Source organism: Micropterus dolomieu, linkage group LG12 (assembly GCF_021292245.1).
Source record: "Micropterus dolomieu isolate WLL.071019.BEF.003 ecotype Adirondacks linkage group LG12, ASM2129224v1, whole genome shotgun sequence".
Lineage (NCBI taxonomy): Eukaryota > Metazoa > Chordata > Actinopteri > Centrarchiformes > Centrarchidae > Micropterus > Micropterus dolomieu.
In genome coordinates, this window is record NC_060161.1 from 32837616 (window position 1) to 32851067 (window position 13452).

At 40.4% G+C, this 13452-nt stretch overlaps 3 protein-coding genes across 3 annotated transcripts in view; 1 reads left to right on the forward strand and 2 right to left on the reverse strand.

Moving 5' to 3' along the window:
- The window catches only part of LOC123979925 (transcription factor 7-like 2), an 11718-nt gene extending 3141 nt beyond the window's left edge, over positions 1–8577 (forward strand). The window contains exons 2-9 of the mRNA XM_046064033.1: positions 1074–1188; positions 3671–3716; positions 3814–3914; positions 5759–5913; positions 6454–6574; positions 7516–7623; positions 7707–7756; positions 8161–8577. Of these exons, the coding sequence (XP_045919989.1) occupies positions 1074–1188; positions 3671–3716; positions 3814–3914; positions 5759–5913; positions 6454–6574; positions 7516–7623; positions 7707–7756; positions 8161–8182 (718 nt within the window). The 3' untranslated portion in view covers positions 8183–8577. The remainder of the gene's footprint in view (positions 1–1073; positions 1189–3670; positions 3717–3813; positions 3915–5758; positions 5914–6453; positions 6575–7515; positions 7624–7706; positions 7757–8160) is intronic.
- LOC123979923 (type-2 ice-structuring protein-like) overlaps positions 1–13452 on the reverse strand; it is a 188790-nt gene that overhangs the window by 42486 nt on the left and 132852 nt on the right. The gene's annotated exons all lie outside the window — the stretch shown is intronic.
- LOC123980907 (phosphatidylcholine:ceramide cholinephosphotransferase 2-like) overlaps positions 8842–13452 on the reverse strand; it is an 11957-nt gene continuing 7346 nt past the window's right edge. The window contains exons 4-7 of the mRNA XM_046065502.1: positions 12877–12934; positions 12259–12354; positions 11408–11574; positions 8842–11013 (exon numbers count right to left, since the gene is read on the reverse strand). Coding sequence (XP_045921458.1) covers positions 10840–11013; positions 11408–11574; positions 12259–12354; positions 12877–12934 — 495 coding nt within the window. The 3' untranslated portion in view covers positions 8842–10839. The remainder of the gene's footprint in view (positions 11014–11407; positions 11575–12258; positions 12355–12876; positions 12935–13452) is intronic.

The window sequence follows — 13452 nt, forward strand, 5'->3', positions numbered from 1 at the left end:
GGTAGGCCGTGGCATTTAAACGATGCCCAATTGGCACTAAGGGGCCTAAAGTGTGCCAAGAAAACATCCCCCACACCATTACACCACCACCACCAGCCTGCACAGTGGTAACAAGGCATGATGGATCCATGTTCTCATTCTGTTTACGCCAAATTCTGACTCTGCCATCTGAATGTCTCAACAGAAATCGAGACTCATCAGACAAGGCAACATTTTTCCAGTCTTCAACTGTCCAATTTTGGTGAGCTCTTGCAAATTGTAGCCTCTTTTTCCTATTTGTAGTGGAGATGAGTGGTACCCGGTGGGGTCTTCTGCTGTTGTAGCCCATCCGCCTCAAGGTTGTGCGTGTTGTGGCTTCACAAATGCTTTGCTGCATACCTCGGTTGTAACGAGTGGTTATTTCAGTCAAAACTGCTCTTCTATCAGCTTGAATCAGTCGGCCCATTCTCCTCTGACCTCTAGCATCAACAAGGCATTTTCGCCCACAGGACTGCCGCATACTGGATGTTTTTCCCTTTTCACACCATTCTTTGTAAACCCTAGAAATGGTTGTGCGTGAAAATCCCAGTAACTGAGCAGATTGTGAAATACTCAGACCGGCCCGTCTGGCACCAACAACCATGCCACGCTCAAAATTGCTTAAATCACCTTTCTTTCCCATTCTGACATTCAGTTTGGAGTGCAGGAGATTGTCTTGACCAGGACCACACCCCTAAATGCATTGAAGCAACTGCCATGTGATTGGTTGATTAGATAATTGAATTAATGAGAAATTGAACAGGTGTTCCTAATAATCCTTTAGGTGAGTGTATACTCCAGGGACTAACTAGCAGGGCGGGAGCAACACAGGTGAGAGGGATCAGGGCTAACGAGACAGGCAGGCAGAGAGACAGAAGGGGAAAACACAGGGGCTGTGTCCGAAATCATCCATTACTCACTATATGGTGGACTATACAGTGAGCTCGCCATTTTGTAGTGCTGTCCGAATGTATAGTGATAATTATTATACCTTATATAGTCCAGTTTTACTAAAAATGATGGCGAATCGAAAATGTGCTCAAACGTTTTCGGAGTTGTGACTCAGCGGGGGGAGCAAATCAGACGGCCGACCAGATCAGCTCACAGAGCCCGCAGAGAGTCCAGCAACAACAGCAGAGTAAAGACCCACAGCTGTATGGTGGTTTTAACGTTCGTACCGCTGTTATTCTGTCATTACATTCTGAGTAATTTTGTAAGGTTTTAACTGAAATCAAGAGACATCTTGATGATGTACAGTGGTGATATACAAAAAAATCTGGTCTTGTGAAACTTCAGAAAAAATAAACAGAAATAGTATGAAGTATGAGTGGACTGTCTTTGCTTTATTATTATTATAATTATAATTATTATTAATATTATTATTTTATTAGACATTACATTGTTAGTGTACAGTAGAGTTGTGGTCACAGTACTTACCTTTTATTTGCTTTTATATAATTTTTTTATGTGCAAATATATCTTGTTAAGTTAAAACCTACAATAAACCCGATTCTGAGCTTTTTGTATTGGGGGATAGGGAAAAGCCTGGCTGTTATAATAATTAGAGCGATTTAGAGCAATGCAGGCGACCTACCGTATTACCTGCGTAATACCAGCAAGAACGCATCTCTCAAACTGTCAGCAGCGTGTTGTGTGCTCGTGACATTCGTGAGAAGTTCATTCTTCCAATAACGACTAGCAAGAACGTTCTCCCCAAGAACACCAGTCCATTCTTTGCATTCTTGGTTTTGAGAAACACCCAGAGAGACTGGCAGGCAGGCAGGCTAGGGGAACAGACACAACACAAGTTACTGAATAATAAAACATATCAGAGAAATATAAATGACAAACTAACACAGACACAAGCAGACAGATCACCAATAACTACAACCAACTGGGAAAACAAACTGAAACTGGGATTAAACAGAACTCAGAGCAGACATGGGCAAAACAACACAGAAGTACACAGACCAGAAGTAAACACTAAAACATGAACTAAGGCACGGGACTAGGAACTAAGATAAGAGACGAGACAGATACTAAGTAAACTTAATAATAAACAAGGCTACACAGAGATCAGAGCAAAGAAACCGGCAGAGAACATAAATTGACACCTAGCAAACAGACAGAACCCAATCATGATGGTACAGAAACTAATACATGAGACAGGAACAGAACTGAACAAGAATTAAGGCAGACACCAAGATATGAACAGGACAGATCAGAACAGAACCACCACACAGAACAAGCAGAAGACAGAACAACATAGACAAACTCAACACACGGACTAAGATAGCTGAACAAGACAGATTAACACAGAATGATAATAACCAAACGGATAACAAATCAGGCAGAGCTCACAACACTAACAGACTGGACACAGGACAGAACCCCAAAACACAACAGAATAAATAACAGATACTGAACTGAACAAATAACTCAGAGTGCTAAACTTAACATAGCCGACAGTAAAAATGCTGCTTGACATGAATTCTTCAGATTTGTGGCGCTGCTGAAATGTATTGTATTATACAGAGAGGTGTTTCTGTTAATTTGTCTACCCTCATTGAAATGAATGGAGGGGACAAAATAATAGAAACACCTCATTAGTTTTACTTGGTGCACATAATAAACTGCCAACTGAGAGTATAACAAGAACATGAGCAACAGCAGTGGAAGAACCCAAGGCAAAATGTGTGTGTGTGTGTGTGTGTGTGTGTGTGTGTGTGTGTGTGTGTTGGGGGGTCGGGGTGTTATAAACATCACAAACATGATTTACTCCCACCAGTCTGACAGTCAGCTCCGTCCTCCACATATTTAGCTTTATATAATAATGTATTATTAAACATCCCAAATCACTAAATCTAGTTTTTACTGACTCAAGTCAAAATATGGAGCAGATGTCCAGCAGAGAGGTAAGTATAATTACTTTGTTAAGAAAGTCTCTTTTTGTGTTAAAACATTTCAGGGTAAAAAAGATCTTTTTACTTATCACTTATATTATCTCATTAATTACTATTTATGTGGTTTTACATATTTGTAACTTAAGAAATTTGATTACTATAGTTATAGTACCTTTTTATTATTATATTGTTGTCCAAGGCCAGCCTTTATTTAATATTAATAATTAAATAAGTGACCTTTAATGTATTCAGATTCTAAATTAGAAAACTATTGTTCAGATATATTATCATCTGGTTGCTGCTATTTACAGTCAAAAAATGCACTGTGGAATGTTTGGGATGTATACGAATATGTACATAAATGTATAAAAAACTGTATATGTTATTTTATCTGTTACCATATTTTAATATAGGCCTACATTTAATTATATGTTGTGTGTGTAGCATGGAAGGAACTACAAATTTTGTTTCATTATGTGCTGTTCCTTTGTGCTGTATAATGACTAATAAACAACCTTATACCTTTTATGTATGTATATAATAATTTATATAATGAACTAAATTTATCATTCCTGTATAATCTACTGTTTAATACTGTTTTTTAAATGTATTTGTTTACTTCTCTTTTTAAAAACACTTTTCGTTTTCACTATTGTTTAAACTCTTTTCTTTTGTCTTTATTGGTTCTTATTATTTAACTCCAAAACTCTTTAAATTAAAAATCAATTGAATTATTGATCTTGTTTCAGGAGATCAGGCTGGGAAGTGGACTGAATGAGAGCAGAGACACTTGTGGTTGGTATATATATATATATATGTGTGTGTGTGTGTGTGTATGTATACATGGGTAATTATTTGCAAATGAGTTCTTTGTTAATTTGTCATGTCTCAGGTAAACCTCAGGTGTCTGACTGGTGTCCACCTCAACAGCAGCACCTGAATCTGACCAGCAGGGGGCACAACAACACGTCACACACTCAGACTGCTGCTGCTGTGAGTCAAACTAACCCTTAAGCCAATACGTTCCCCTTCTAACACAATCAGTGTTAAATGTAACCCAGCGGGTCTGAGGGCGCACCACCCCCAGGCTGTGTGTAATGTGCTGACCACACTGTAACGTTAGCACTCTTGTCAGGATGTTAGCCATCCAACACTGTTGGGAAAATATAGCTGAGAGGAGAAACAGATGAAAGCTACCAGCTGCTGTCTTTTTCTGTTACAGTCAAGTAGTTTTTATTTACTGCCATTACAACTGATACTTCTGTTACTGCTTCCGCTACTACTACCTCTGCTTGGTTTTACAACATCCTAACTTACACATCATTAAAGGTGTGCTGTGGAGTTTATGACCACTATTTGTACTATGACTACGTTATACCAATGTCCTTATATAGGCAAGTCCTGCCACTATGCGGCCATCTTGGTAACGCCTCCAGACAGTTATTTGGGATTAACAAGACCAGGCCCCTATCTGAATTAATGGGGAGACCCATAACTGCACTTTCACTGGTCACCGGGACATAAAAGCTGAAAGCGTTTGATAACTTTGCCCCAAAATAAGGTTTAAAAAACGTCTTTCCCCACCGGTTATACTTCTACTACTCAGGCGCAAGGTTTCACAAAACCAGCTCAATTTACGGCTCTATCCAGAGCGCCAGTGACATGACGACATGAGCTCATCCCACCCAACACATTCTCACTCCCAGCTCGTCACGTATGGACGCTTGTCAACACTTTTTGTCCCACACGAGAAAGAGCTACCCCTACAGCGTTGAACTGTGGAGCTATGTGGTTCCCCTCTGCGTTCCAAACTGACACCAACGGGTGGCAGATTAAATCTGGCGTTCTGTGGCGGACATGTAGTGCATCTACAAACTGGTGACTGGAAGTTCAACATGACACCTCATGGCAAAGAACTCTCTGAGGGTCTGAAAAAAATAATTGTTGCTCTACATAAAGACGGCCTAGGCTAGAAGATTGCCGAGACCCTGAAAGTGAGCTGCAGCACGGTGGCCACACAGCGGTTCAACACGACAGGTTCCACTCAGAACAGTCCTCGCCATGGTCGAGTGCACGTGTTCAGCATCATATCCAGAGGTTGTCTTTAGGAAATAGACGTCTGAGCGCTGCCAGCATTGCTGCAGAGGTTGAAGGGGTGGGGGTGGGGGGGTCAGCCTGTCAGTGCTCAGACGCTACGCCGCACACTGCATCAAATAGGTCTGGATGGCTGTCGTCCCAGAAGGAAGCCTCTTCTAAAGATGATGCACAAGAAAGTCTGCAAACAGTTTGCTGAACACAAGCAGACTAAGGACATGGATTACTGGAACCATGTCCTGCGGTCTGATGAGACCAAGATAAACTTATTTGGTTCAGATGCCATCAAGCGTGTGTGGCGGCAACCAGGTGTGGAGCACAAAGACAAGTGTGTCTTGCGTACAGTCGAGCATGGTGGTGGGAGTGTCGTGGTCTGGAGCTGCATGAGTGCTGCCGGCACTGGGGAGCTACAGTTCATTGAGTACTGCATGAATGCCAACATGTACTGTGACACACTGAAGCAGAGCATAATCTCCCCCTTCGGAAACTGGGCCCCAGGGCAGCGGTTTAGACATTAATGGCTGTGTGATGTGTTATTTTGAGGGGACAGCAAATTTACACTGTTATACAAGCTGCACACTCACTACTTTACATTGTAGCAAAGTGTCATTTCTTCAGTGTTGTCACAATTTAATCAAATATTTACAAATATGTAAGGGGTGTACTCACTTTTGTGAGATACTGTCTATATAATATATAAAGTACTTTGAAGTTGTAATCCTTCTCTCTCTGTCTCTCTGCAGTCATCCATCCATCCTCTCGTCCCTCTCCTCCTCTACAGCGACAGACACTTCCCTTCTTCCTCTCCGTACAGCCAGCCAATCAGAGCACCTGCTGCCCGGCAGGCAAACGCCCGCTACGGGACACACCCACATCACCATGGCGACAGTGTCACCAGGTGAGGTTTTCAGATAAATCTGGACGATTCCATGTGTTTTAAAGTCACTAGTAATAGTACTACTTCTAACACTACTGAGAAAATAAGTACTGATACTGCAAATCTTTAAGTGTTATACTAACTCTACTATATAATACTTAGTTGCCTAATACTAAGTACTAATACATCAACTTCTCTGGCTACTGCCGTTACAACTGCCACTACTATTTCTACTACAATTACTACTGCTACTTTTACTACAGGTACTACAACTGCTACGGCTGCTACTTCAGCTAGTACTACTGCCCCTACTGCAGTAGTAGTTCATAGAAGTAAAACGTCTTATAATATAACTATTACTACTTCTTCCACTACTACAGCTGCTACTTCTACTACAGCTACTAATAAAACTGTAGAATTAAGTACTGTAACAATAAAATACTACTACTGTTGCATGAGAATAAAACATTTAAACATTACTGTGTGTGTGTCAGACACACACTGCAGTTATCTGCTCTCTCTCTCTCTGTCCCTGTGTGTCTATATGTCTCTCGCCCTCAGACAGCATGTGAAGAAGCCTCTGAACGCCTTCATGCTCTACATGAAGGAGATGAGACACAAAGTGCTGCAGGAAGGACGCGAGAGAGAGAGCGCCGCCATCAACCGCATCCTGGGACACAGGGTGAGAGACTGAGCTCCGCCAGGCCCTGATGAAGTCATAGTGATGTCATCATGGTTATCTCACCTACTGTATCTCGGGGAGACGACGGAGGAGTGGAGTTTGAAAGATGTGGCTGTTTACCAGGCAGTGAGGCTTTAATGCTGCGTGCCAGTCACAGCTGAAGGTCTGAATTTCCCAACTGAAATTTCCGCATGATGCCAAACATGAACAAAAAAACGTGGGTGACCATAAACTGATCACACAGTTGAACCCGCAGGAGTGCCCTTAGTGTTAATTAAAAAGATGGCACGACGCATGATGTTACTCGTTACATCAGTTGGTAATCTGCGAAAGTCAGAAAATGTATATTTCCTAATGTTTTCACACTTTTGAGGCATTTTTAACATTTTTCTGAATAACTTTTGTTTAGAGAAGATGACTGTCAGAGATTGTTTACCGTAACCAGCTACCTAATAACACTAGTGACATATTTTAACATCAATTTACACACAGAACAGGTTTTACTGTATGATATTATGTATTATTTTAATTTAATACATGAGTGGTGGATAAGACACGTGCCTTTGGTGTGAGAGACCTGGGTTCAAATCCACCGTAACACACCAATTTACAATATGAGTTGACTTTGAGAGGTTTTATTGTACTTCTTCTAGTTGGAGGTTTGAAATGTTTGAGTACTGAGTCATCTGGAACGCAGCATAATGAAAAAAGACTATCCAGGTGCGTAATGGGAAATGTAGGATCTAGTGTTTTTGGGAGTTTAACCCACAGAAGGGACTAAAAGTTGAAATATTTAGGCTTCTACTGCTTCAGTTTTGACTACTGTCTCTGTGTCTTCTGACTACCACAAATTTTATGGAAGTTAAATTCCTAACTGACTGTTGATCTGTGAGCTTCAGAGCTGCTGTTGGTCTGATACCCAGTCTGCCACTCTGTTGCAGTGGCACGCTCTGTCACACTCTGAACAGTCCAAATACTACAAACTGGCCGAGCAGGAGAGACTGCTTCACATGCAGCTCTACCCCGGGTGGTCCGCCAGGGATAACTACGTATGTACTGTACATCGATCATGTATACAGTGTGTGTGTGTGTTTCAGAGAGCTCCAGTTTCTTCTTCTTCTTTTATTTCCAGGGAAAGAGGAAGAGGAAGCGGAGCCAGCAGCCCACAATAAGCTGCCCAAGGTCGGGTTACAAGAAAACAAAATAAAAGGCTTCTTCAGTTTCAATGTCTGCGACGAGCTCAGGACTATTACTTACCGCTTTTATTACTACTACTACTACCACTACTACTGTGATGATGTGATGACGCTTGTGCCTTCCCATCATGCACCACACACACATATTTAAGTGTAACTGACCTGTGACTGTAGTAAGTAGTACAACAGTGTTGTTTAACCACTTTTTCGACTACTACAACACCTATTACTACCACTACTAACACTACTGCTGCTTGTACTATAACAATTACCACTTCTACTACTGTGATGATGTGAGGGTGCTCCTTTCTTTCCATCATGCACCACACTTAGAGAGTAGATGTGTGTGTAAATTACTTAAATGATCTGTTGTGTTTTTTCTTTCTGCAGCTGGACTCTGAGTGTTGGATGAGACCCCTAAAGAGGCGACATGTGACGCACGCACATGTCCAGTAAAATCTTGTAAAGTTGCTGCTGATGAAACAGTAATTTTTTGGTTTAAATCTGTAAAGTCTTACTTGGTTATTAGCTAAAAGGGTTCCTTAGAGACTTGTTTTAACATGTGGCTCAATGATATTGTGTGTCTTTATTGATTACATCAGACAGCAAAGCAACTCGGCTGCAACCAACTCGTGTGTGTTCATGCAGTTTATCTGAAGTAATTTTTAGATCCTACTCATCATGAGAATGTGAGGACAGTTTGAGCCCGAGTGGACGTTTCCATCACAGCGGCTATGGACTCCAGATCTGAGCAAGCATGGACAATTATTTACTACCCTTTGTTTTTATTGTATGTTGGTGGGTGTATTGGACCAGTGTGTACTTTGTACATTTTTGTTGCTCAATAAAAATGGAATTACAGCCCTGCGGTTGTGTTTCCTCCAACCAGCCAAGACTCATATTAAATACAGCGAGTACTTTGAAGGAATTGAATACAAACAAGTATTAAGTGCATTTCTTTGGGGCTGTAAAGAAAGTACAGCTGAGGCTTTTGCAGGCACATGGTCATAAAAAGTCACAAACTTCACCACTGTTTGTTTTACTTACAACACATCAATCACAAGTACCAGCTCAACTGAAAATAAAGCTTTTATTATCAAAGCAAACATCTGCTGTGACATTTTATTCACTTCAGCTTTAATATATAAAATAATGAACTAGGAAAACATCAGGAAACACTTGAAAGTATCTGGGGCTTATTGGAACGACAATCGTCATTAATGCAACTTTAAATCCGCTACAGTTTCAGGGAGTTTTGGTGGAATTTGAAGTTTATAGGCAGTGACTGTTTCACAGATTTATTTCACAATAAAGAATGACATAAAATGAACAAAACAGTGAAACATCAATATAGACAACAGGGAGCTCAGTGTCTCAATACTTTACACATTGTCTTGAATATATAACTTAAAAAAAAAATCACATACATAAAGACAAACAACAATACTCATTAAATATACTCATAAAGTAATGAGGACCCAACCGTTGTTTTGCACTTGTAATGTTAATTTACTAGCAGTTTAGCTAGAAGCTAGCTAGCTAGCTTACAAACAAAGTGAACATTAATCTCAATGTTTGAATATTGTCATTTTGCTTTGTTGGCAGGAGGTACATTTATATTAAATGGATGCGACACAGCTAGCTAGAGACTTCATTCTTAAGTCTCTAGCTAGCTTATGAATTAAACAGTAAGAAACTGTCTCAGCATATAAACATGTAGTGTCATTTGTCTTGCTTGGTATCTACGCTAAACTTATTTATTTTAGCTTAATGGCTTCATCAAAATATTTTAGGTTAATGAGCTGCACCAATTTCACTAGCACAACATTTCACTCCACTTTTTTTGTAACGCCGAGTACAAAACATTGGTTGTTTGGCACTTCAACAATGCAACACAAGTTTGTTGATAAATCTAGATGTGACAAGTTCCATCAGTTCAATCAAAGATCTTTGCTCCACAGCTGTTGCTAAACCAAATTAAGAGAAATTCTTGATTCACTGCTTTTCTCTCCCATCAGTTTTCCTGTAAATGTATTCTTGTGTCTCAAAAGCTCCCCCTGTTAGCATGCTGACAAGATGAAGTCCCTCTGCGTTGTGTTTAGGGCTGGGTATTGAAACTTTTGTTGGTACCGAACAGAATATCAAAAACTCTCAAGAACCCAAAGCTGCTGAATGTCTGGTCAGATTCTTGTCATCAGATACTTACTGATTTAAATCGTCTGAGCATTTTAGACTTTGTTTCCATTAGATAAGTTCTTACACGGCTGCTTGTGTTGACAACATTTAACTTTAAATAAATAAACAAAAGGTACCACTACTACTTATAATAGCGCCGCTTCTACTACAACTGTTACTAGTGCCTCTACAACTACTATTAATACTTTTGCTACTACAATTACTACTATCCCCACAGTGATAACTGCTGCTATAAAGGAGTACTACTGTAGTAGTACGGCATTAGTATGAAAAGACTTAATGATACCCAGCCCTAATCAGAATATGAGAAGACAGTGAACCACGTGTTTTGTAAGTAAACGCTCTCCCGACTCAAAACGTCTTCATGTTTCAGGAGTTATGTCACGGTGTTTAGTTCTGCGTATGTTTGTGGTTCTCCTCGAAGATATTCTGGTGTCGGCCAGTGGATAAACGTTTTTAATACTTCAGTACTTCAGATTCACACAAATCACACAGGCAAGTATGCGAACAATAACACTGGTATCACAGCTGCTCGTCTACAATCAAGCATACCAGGAGCCTTAGCTAGCAGTTAATAACCACCGTCGTCACCCTGATAGTTCCTGTACCTCTTCAGCTGGTCGGTCCGTCGGTGGAACATCAGGAGGGTTTATACTGTGAAATGAACCCAGAAAACCCTTCACACAGACCCCTGAAGTCCAGCTCAGAAGCTGCAGCGGCTCTATGGTTTGAATTTTGACGCCATCATACTCATACAAGACCACAGGTTGGATTTACTGGCACGTTTGGAAATGCTGGATCTAATAAATACACTGATGTTAAAGTTCTGTGTACTTTGGTACAGGAGGGATGCTGCTTCAACTCGGGCCCTCCTCACTCGTCCCTCCCCGCACCCACCATCCTGTACCGCTGTCTGCAGAAGGACGGCAGGGCCACGGGCCACGAGAACACAATGGGAACCGTTGTCTTAACGTTCCCCTCCAGGAAATTGAAGATCGGGTTCCACCACGTCCTCGACAGGTAGTTGTTGGGAGCTCGACGCAGCGTCTGAGCAGAAATACACACAAAGTAACAACAACAAGAAAAGACTGCAGATGATTTGTCAGTCAGCAACTCTTCTGATTATTGATTCATCGTTACCGTTATTTTTTTCCCAGCAAAGGTGTCAAAATATCACTCGTTTTTTTTACAGATAAATAAATCCATTTTCAGGAAGATAATAAGCTGATTTATCAATAACAAGCCTTACAAATAAGGTAAAAATGAGCCTGATGCCGCTAGTGTCCCCGATGTTGTTAGCCGTTAATTTGGTTTATGTGCTGCTGCTATGAACACAGACCTCAGTTGTTATCAAATTATCAAATATAAAGTACATTTAATACTGCAAGCAGAGGGCGGTCTGGCATCATGTCAGTGTGTGTGTGTGTGTGTGCGCTCCTACATGTGTGTTGGCCATGGTGTGGTACCACCAGAAGGTCCTGGTGGTGGCGATGTATGCGATCACCACGTCGATGCTGTAGTGCTCATGACCGATCAGGATGCAGACGACTCCCGAGGCGCTGAGCAACCAGCAGAGCCAGTGATACCACCACATCCACCGCGGAGAGTCTGAACAACCCACACAACACATCGTGTAGCACTGCAGTTTCTTTCCCGGCATTAAAAATACCTCATTTAATGCCTCGTACTTCAGGACACCAGCTCTCTCTAAGATTAGCCTTGTAACAAAGCAAGCTTATTTCATCTTTGCTTTTTAAATTGCCTTGTGTTGCTTTTATTTCTTAAAAAGCACATTGAATTGCCTTGTTGTTGAAAGGTACTACAAATAAAACTTGCATTAAAAAAAAAAGGAAAACGGTTTAATCTTAAAAGAAAAAAGACTAAATAAAAAGTTGTGCCATTTTGAGAAATGGTGTAATTCTCTGTTTATAGGAGCGCTTTGAATTGTAAGACTGTACGCTTGATTATGTAATATTGAGCAATAAAAAAATATTGATAAGTCAGAATTAGGAATTACAGTATTTTTCAAAAGTTAAATATTTAAGACAGATTCAGAGGAATTATTAAGAGGTTAAAGTTCGAATAAATAATCAATCTAGGGCTGCAGCTAAAGATGATTTTAGTAATCGAGTATTCTACAGATTTTTTCATTGATGCATCAACTAAATCGTATTAGAGGAACCTTTGCTTTCCAGTTACACACTGGAACTGAATTCATCCAACTGCATCATAACTAATTTTTCCATAACAGTGCACAGTGAGTTTAAACTGAAACAAACGATGTGTACTCACACTCTTTGATGAAGAGGTAGGACAGCGTCAACATGACGGTGTGACCGCTGTACAGGAAGTCACCGCACATCAGGTGAGAGCCGGTCAGAGACAAACCTGAACACAAAGGCAGCGAGGAGGCGGCTCAGTTAAAACAACTCGAGTTAAAAAACAAGACAGCCACGCAGCTAGTAGGATCTGCTAAGCTAGCTAACTTTATGCAGAAGTTTTGTTTTTCCCTTCTCCACCATGATTTCCTTTAATTATGTGGAACAGAAGAACCAAAATGTTCTGCACTCTTTATTATTAGAAAATATAAGGTTCCTTATGGCTGTATACATACATACGCCCACATGTTGTTCATATTGTGTAAAAGAATATTTTCCGTACACATAATTATCTATTTTTGAATATAAAACGTCCTCGACAAACTTTCTAAATCACTTCTGTGTCCTCAATTGTCCTGACAGCCAATCAGACAGCACAATTTTCCGGTTTTCATGCTATAAAATGTTAATTTATAAATTTGGTAAAATCAGAATCAGATATACTTTATTGATCCCCAAGGAGAAATTCTTGTGTCACCGTACGACATTGACAGTAGGAGTGAAAACTCATGTTATATTGGACACGCGTTACCTCCTCCTGATAGCAGCTTCAAAATCCTCCAGATTTTCCCCGTTGAGTCGTTGTACAGCTGCACGGACCAAACAAGAAAACATTTACTGATGACGAAGTGCATGTGAACAACAGGTACAGTACATGTACAGTGGGTACGGAAAGTATTCAGACCCCTTTAAATTTTTCACTCTTTGTTTCATTGCAGCCATTTTCCAAAAATCAAAAAAGTTCATTTTATTTCTCAGTAATGTACACTCAGCACCCCATCTTGACAGAAAAAAACAGAAATGTAATTTTTGCAAATTTATTAAAAAAGAAAAACTGAAATATCACATGGTCATAAGTATTCAGACCCTTTGCCGTGACACTCATATTTAACTCAGGTGCTGTCTATTTCTTCTGATCATCCTTGAGATGGTTCTACACCTTCATTTGAGTCCAGCTGTGTTTGATTATACTGATTGGACTTGATTAGGAAAGCCACACACCTGTCTATATAAGACCTTACAGCTCACAGTGCATGTCAGAGCAAATGAGAATCATGAGGTCAAAGGAACTGCCTGAAGAGCTCAGAGACAGAATTGTGGCAAGGCA